Raw genomic sequence first — 7551 nt, 5'->3', positions numbered from 1 at the left:
GGGGAGGGAGGGGGAAAAAATGAGGAGCTGATGCCAGGGGCTTAGGTGGAGAGTAAATGTTTTGAGAATGATGAGGGCAATGAATGTACAGATGTGCTTTACACAATTGATGTGTGTATGGATTGTGATAAGAGTTGTATGAGCCCCTAATAAAATGATAAAATAAAAAAAATAAAAAAATAGTCTCAGGAGCCCAGAGGCAGTTCTCCTCGGTCTATAGGTTTTCTCTGAGGTAGAATTGACTGGATGGAAATTCTCAATACCTCACATATTATGTAATAAACAAAAATGATTTCACAAGAAGCTTGCTGAATCTGAGAAGTAAAGGAAGTTCTAGTAAGTTTGTAAAGAGCAAGGGATGGAAAATGAAAATTAAATTTAATGATTATAACAAAATAGGGATAGCTGATTTTTAAAACAAATGTACAGGTTTTTATTTGACATTTATAATTTACTCGTTATCTATTTTCTCCTTAAAATTGAGTCCTGTTATTTACTAAGGGTAAATTCACACACCATAGGTATTTACAAGTTGCTTTAACTTAGAAAACTAATCCTATATAGGCAAGATTCCAGGATGGGCCTGAGTGACATCACTGTTAGTATCCTGAATCACTGTGATATGAGCTTGAACTTGTAAATTCTAGAAACAGATACAACCATTAATCACGAGATACTGAGTACAAATAAATGGGTATTGAAAGACTGAGAGAAACTACTGGAAAGGCATGGAATGTTCTCAGTGCAGCGGCTGTTAGGCCTGAGCCTTAGTTCTTGCTCAGCCGAATGTGGGTGCTTAGCTCTAGAAGCCGTATTGTAAAGGGACAAAAGTCTTACCTCAGGTGGCAACAAACTGTGACAATTATTTTAAAGAGGGAAACAGCAGAGTATGAGAAATTATATACGTGAGTGGGTAGGTCAAAATTTTGCTTTGATCGTTAAAAAGAAAAAAAAGTTTTGCTTTGATTCCCTTAATTTTTGAGTAAAGTACTAACCACAGCACATACATATATATACTTAAAATATGTATTGTTGTTGTTTTTCCTCCCCCACCCCAAACCTTTAATGTATGAGTCCTGCCCTACGGGCTGTACTGATAAAATGTGTTCATGCCAATATGTCCTTTCCATTTGCCTAGCATCTTCTTCAAGTTCTTCTCTCTTTTGTGTCTGTCCTCTGGCTCCGTCTGCCTAGAGATGAAGGACAGGGATGGTGGGAGCCAGTTTAAGCACAGAGGTGCAAGCCAAGGAGGAGACCCTCGGAGGCCTGTGGGCATGGAAGACATGAGAAATCATCCTTTCAGCTTTTTGAGGGTTTGGGGCAGAGGTCTTGGAAGCTTTCCTATGGCACAGAAATGCCTACTTACCACATCACAACAGTCAAATATAAAGAGCTTAATAAAAAAACTTTGGTAGAGTTTGTCTTAAATTCTGTGATAGAAAGCCAAGTGAGGCAAAAAGTGGTTTTAGGTTGGGGTCTCACTCCGAAGAGTGTCAAGTGTTTCTAGAAAGAGTGGAAAGTTGACTTAGGGTCCACAAAAACATGTCTCCTCCAAACTTCTCTAAAGCCATTTTCATTTGTTGTTTTTGTAACCTTGGTGTAAATATTAAAAGGTTTTTTTTCTTTTCTTTTTTAATATTCTTTTTATTTTCCTTTCCCCCCTCCCCCTCCCTCACCACTCCCCAAAAGGTTTTTTTCTAAAATCTTTTAATTATGTTAAATGTTCAATTGTTAAATCTCAAAACAAAAAGCTTTAAAAATAAATTTAGGAGGGAGGGGGGAGCGGGGAGGGAGGGGAAAAATGAGGACCTAATGTCGGGGGTTTAAATGGAGAGAAAATGTTTTGAGACTGATGTACAAATGCGCTTTACACAATTGATGTGTGTATGGATTGGGATAACAGTTGTATGAGCCCCTAATAAAATGTTAAAATAAATAAATAAATAAACAAACAAACAAATAAATAAATAAATAAATTTAGTTTCTCACTTCAATGATCAAATTCCCTCCCTGCCCATACATTAAGCTGCATACGCTATAATTACGAGGGGCAACCCCCCAATGGAAAAGAGCCCCGCCGGGCAGAGCTTTCATAGTATGTACTCTTCCTGCTAGGCGAGCATTGAGCAACTCCCTCAGTGGCAATGCCTGAGAAGGTTCTTTCTGGTCACAGCGAATTTTTGTGTGAAAGCAGTTTCACTCAAATCTCGTTTTTTGTGATGGCTGATTTAAGAGAACAGTGTGAGGCTGTGAAATTTTGTTTCCTGCTCAGGAAAAATGCCACAGACACTGTTGGGATGTTCAAGATAACTCATAAGGAACGTGCTATGGGAAAAACTCAAGTGTACAAGTGGCTTTTTCATTTTTTAAAAAAGGCGAAATGTTGATTGATGACAAAACTTGTTCTGGATATCCATCAACTTGCCAAACAGACGAAAATGTTGGCTTGTAATCCATTTGGAGTTCGTTCCCCCAGGTCAGACTGTTAATCAAGCTTTCTATTTAGAGGTTCTGAAAATATTGCGTAACAGTGTGCGACAAAAAAGGCCTGATTTCATCAAAGAACAAAAAATCATATCATTGTGAATGAGGGGGAGTGCAGAGTGGAGACCTAAAGCCCATCTGTAGGCAACTGGACATTCCCTTACAGAAGGGTCATGGGGAGGAGATGAGCCATTCAGGGTGCAGTATAGCAACGATGAAACATACAACTTTCTTCTAGTTCTTAAATGCTTTCCCCCCACCCCCAACTATCATGATCCCAATTCTACCTTACAAATCAGGCTAGATGAGAGGATGTACACTGGTACACATAGGAACTGGAAACACAAGAAATCCAGGACAGATAACCCCTCAGAACCAGTGGTGAGAGTGGTGATACCAGGAGGGTGGAGGGAAGATGGGGTAAAAGGGGGAAATTGATCACAAGGATCTACATATACCCCCCTCCCTGGGGGATGGACAACAGAAAAGTGGATGAAGGGGGATGTCGGACATGACAAAATAATAATAACTCATAAATTATCAAGGGTTGGTGAGGGAGGGGAAAAAAGAGGAGCTGATACCAAGAGCTCAAGTAGAAAGAAACTGTTTTGAGAATGATGATGGCAACAAATTTAGAAATGTGCTTGACACAATGGATGTATGTAGGGATTGTGATAAGAGTTGTACGAACCCCCAATAAAATGATTTAAAAAAAAAAAAGGCCTGATTTGTGACAGACAGGGGACTCATTTTCCCACCACCACAATGCACCTGCTCACGCAACCATCTCAGTGCACCAGTTTTGGGCAAAAAACAGCATGCCTCTCTTATCCCATGCACCTGATTCATCTGACCTTACTCCATGTGGCTTCTTTTTGTTTTTGCGAATGGCAGAGGGACATGAAAGGACAGTCATTTGACGACACAGAAGAGGTGGAGAAAGAAATGAGGGAGGTGCTGTCGGCCATCCAAAGAGATGAGTTAGAAAAATGTTTCCAAGAATGGACTTGCAGATTTGACAAATGTATTAAGTGTAACGGAGAGTACTTTGAAGGTGATATGGTTGTGTTGTAAAAAAAACTGAAATACATAGCTTGGGTGGGGGTGTTTCTGGTTGGGGGGGACCTCCTCGCATGCAATCATTCCTAGTGATACTCTATGAATATCTGCAGAATTAAAAGCAAATAAACAAACAAAAAACCAGAATCCATCTGTCCTAGTATATTTGCAAATAAATATCACTTCCAGCAATTCTCCTCAAACATCAATGACCATTTAAAACAAGATTTTAAGAATGAATTGGTATAAAAGAAAAAGAAATTCTTTTACAACTCTACCAGCATACAGAAACACTCAGAGCTCTGCTGTTCAAAATACCTCAGGAAAATGTATGCCAACCTTTTCTTTTATGATGTGAGGTTTACTCAACCCAAAACAACTACAAGGTCAGGTGCATTTTGAACAAAAGCATATACTTGGTTTTCCACTAATGTAAGAATTTACATTCACAAATCATAACAGTACATTATAAATACCGTAATGCCAGAGACTGCAGGAGCATAGGTTAAATTAACCACGATTATTTTTCTCTTAAAGAAAAGGTGATACATTCTGTCCCTTTTAGATTTAAATTCTATCAGAACTATAATTCAGTGGCTGTGTAAGCTTTATGTAAAGACATTTCTATGTCATATTCAATCCTAATAGCTCTCTTATATAAACATATAAAAGATGAAGAAACCAAGTAGAGAGGGCTGAAGTAACTGGCTTAAACTTGCACTAACAATGACTGGCAGAATTTGATTAGTTCATATTTCCTTGCTTAAAGGGCCAACATGATCAGTATAAAACAGAAAAATAAACGGTAAAGTCATGATCTCACTTTCTAAGCTCTAGAAAAGTGTTTACCAAGGACAACTCCTATTCAGAATTCTTAATTCTCTTCCCCTCTAGAGCTGCTTCTTATCACCATATTTAATACTCTTAATTTCCCCATGAAAAATATGCCTTCAAATTAAAAACATATGCTGAAAGCTAGAAAACAAAAAAGTACTACATGGGAAAACATGCCATGCTCGCCGACTGAAAGTTGACTGCTAAGTGAGCAATACTCCCCAAGTTCATCTACAGACCCAATGCAATCCCAATGAATCCACAAGACCCCTCCCTGTAATTTCCAAAAGGACAGACGTAATACCTCCAGATTTCAAAATTTTTACCAAGCAATGATCATCAAGACAGCATGGCATTGGTTCAAGGAAAAACATACAGATCAATGAAATAGAGTTATGATCAACTGACTTCAGCAAGGGTGCCAATTAGACACACTTGCTTTGGATCGGTCACTAGGGGAGGATAGTATGTTTGGTGCATTAGAGAGCCAGCGAGCCCCTCAATAAGATGATGTGACAACAGTCACAATGATGGACTTCCAACATGTAAGCCACTGTGAGGATGACACAGAGTCAGGCCACAGTTCATTGCACTTCCAGACCAACCATGAGTTGGGATCAACTTGATGATAGCTATCTAATATATGACTAATTGGAGAGAGAGAGAAGATAATAGTAGAGGAAGGTGATTTTTCATGACTACTTACTTACTTATTTACTATTGCAAGGCCCAGAAAGAATGATTACAATGAAATGAAAAAAAGAGCTGGATGCAAGACAATAATGAGGTAATCATGAATTCATTAGAAAATGAGAAGGTACGCAATTTTTAAATAGAAAGGCAAAGATGAGGGCTTTGGGCACCAGGAGAAGTTGACGAGCCCCTGGGTTATCTCCTTGGGGCTTTAGACACCTACGTTAACCTCAGGTCAACCAGTTCCTCTAATTGTGAAGAAGCTGAACTTCCCTTACATAGAGCCACTCTAGGAATAAGAATCCTGGTTGCTGTTTCTAGAATGTACTTCTGTCTTAGATCCATAGGACAGCTACTTGCATGGTTTCATAAAACATTACTGCTAGGTGTTAAGAAGAAAAGTGTTTAAGAAGAAAAATCATGGTTCATGTAGAACTGAATGTAGTTGGCAATAGAGGAAGATAAAATGGTTGTAATTATCTTTAAAATCTTTTCACAAGGTTTTACTTCCACACATATTTTAACGTCTACTTTGGCTTTGTTACTTTTCCATTTTCCTCCTGAAATTAATTTTCTTAATGAAGATGCTGAATTACAAACAATGGGTATTCAAAAACCAAACTAAACTCATTGCCACTGAGTTGATCCCTACTCAAAAAGCCTGAGAGACAGAGCAGAACTGCCCCTTTGTGTTTCTGAGGCTGTTAATCTGTAAGAGAGAAGAAAGCCTACCTTTCCCCCACAACACAGCTAATGTGTTTGAAATAATAAATATATAAACTTATAATTATATACAACTGCCAGAACCGCTGCTGTGGGTTTCTGATACAAAGACTTCATGGGCGTAGGGAGAAGAAAGCTCGGTCTTTCTCTGAACAGCGGGTATAACAGGACTTAACTGCCAAGTTGGGGGGTAGGGATGGGGAGGGTCAGGTAGCTAGTATCCTAATTTTCCAAAGAGAATACAGAGATTTAGGTAAAAGGCAACTAGGAGATTGGGAACTGGTAAAGTTCGGGTTAAGTCCAGGCAATCTAGTTTACATAAAGTCTGCCTCTACCCAGGGGCTGTAGTTTTGGCATAGCTTTTAGGTTTTGTGTTTTGGAACCTTTTAAATGTCTTATCAAATAAGCACAGTCTTCATCTTTGTCTCTGTGTTTATTAGTTCCATTATTGTTAGCTTTATGTTCTTTAGGGAAACTTCAACACTATAATATTTACAGTGAAATGACTTAGTAGTCAAGCAGTAAGTTTTAAGCTTCGTCATGCCTAAAGTCTAAAAATTAATACTATAAGACGAGGAAAACTGACAGCATGCAACTTAATAGCTTAGACATTTATCCACTGTGGCCTGGTCTTAGTGTGAGCTTAAAAGCTGTCCTCTACTTTGTTAGACTGTTTTAAAGATTTAAAAATATTATATATTAATAAGGGGGAAAAATACTAAACACATTTTATCTTCTAGATGCAAGAAGAGAGAAAGAGAGAGTAAAAGATTTTCTTATAAGAATGTTTCTAATTTTAACCTGATCATAATTCTTGGAATAACTATATAAAAGCTACAGCAATATACAAAATAATGTTCGCAATGCTTATGTACTCAGAGGCATGCAACATGGCTTGTGAAAATATAAGCTTAATTATGGTTAAAAATCATTTTATTCAGTACATGTAAGTAAACATAACTATTAATGTAAGAGTTCACATTAACTAGAATTTCCTTTTGTGTTTGAGACTAGAGAAATTTTACCAAAACAAAGTTTAACATACACATGCTTCTCAAATTTCATCTTGCTTGGCTTAAATCACTAATTTACCTCTGCAATTTCTATCCTTTTTGCAAGATCGTCAAGGGAAAGACCGCTCTCATCAGAAGGCAGGTTCTCCTGTAAACTGTAGGATGCCTCTTCCGGGGAAAGATCCTGAAGGAGATCGAAACCGTCCTCTTGGTTACCTTCATAGGAAAGGGAATCTTCCGTATAGTTTAAGCATCCTTCTAAAAGACTATTCAAATAATCTTCCGTTTCTTTGCTGACTTGGTCCTCCGTGTCCGCCTTCTCCTCTGGGGCCATATACACCCCTGGAAGCACTGCGCTCAAGTCAGATATTCGATCATTTTCCCCAAGTTCCCTCCCAGAGCCACCTGAGTCAGGCTGACCCGGTGGTGATTTTCCATCCTGGTCGGGGAGGTCAGGTTGCTGCAGCTCATTCAGTTCATTGTTCTCGGGCTGGTCTGTGGGCAACGGCTCGGAAGCATCCTGAAGAGGCAATAGGAGTTCCTTTCTTTCGCTCCCTGAGGATCTGTCCTCAGAGATCAGGGCAGGGAGCACCTGGTCACAGCCTGCGCAAACCAAGGGCTCTATCACCACCTGCGGCTCGTCAGAAATGCCCTCTGTTCCGGCCGCATCGGTGCAGGTCTCTTTTTCAGCCAGCTGCAAGCGGCTGGCGTCCCGACACGGAGTCTCGGAAGCGTCGGGCCCAGA

The 7551-nt window shown here is 39.3% G+C and overlaps 1 protein-coding gene across 1 annotated transcript in view; it reads right to left on the bottom strand.

The window, feature by feature from the left end:
• CNST (consortin, connexin sorting protein) overlaps positions 1 to 7551 on the bottom strand; it is an 87125-nt gene that overhangs the window by 8054 nt on the left and 71520 nt on the right. The window contains exon 9 of the mRNA XM_045298156.1: positions 6886 to 7551. This exon is cut by the window's right edge and continues 236 nt beyond it. Coding sequence (XP_045154091.1) covers positions 6886 to 7551 — 666 coding nt within the window. The remainder of the gene's footprint in view (positions 1 to 6885) is intronic.

The sequence above is a fragment of the Echinops telfairi genome, unplaced genomic scaffold (assembly GCF_000313985.2).
Source record: "Echinops telfairi isolate 266 unplaced genomic scaffold, ASM31398v2 ScPeMD7_7424;HRSCAF=8462, whole genome shotgun sequence".
Taxonomy (NCBI): domain Eukaryota; kingdom Metazoa; phylum Chordata; class Mammalia; order Afrosoricida; family Tenrecidae; genus Echinops; species Echinops telfairi.
The sequence above is the reverse complement of the archived record's forward strand: the minus strand, read 5'-3'. Positions and strand labels throughout refer to the sequence as shown.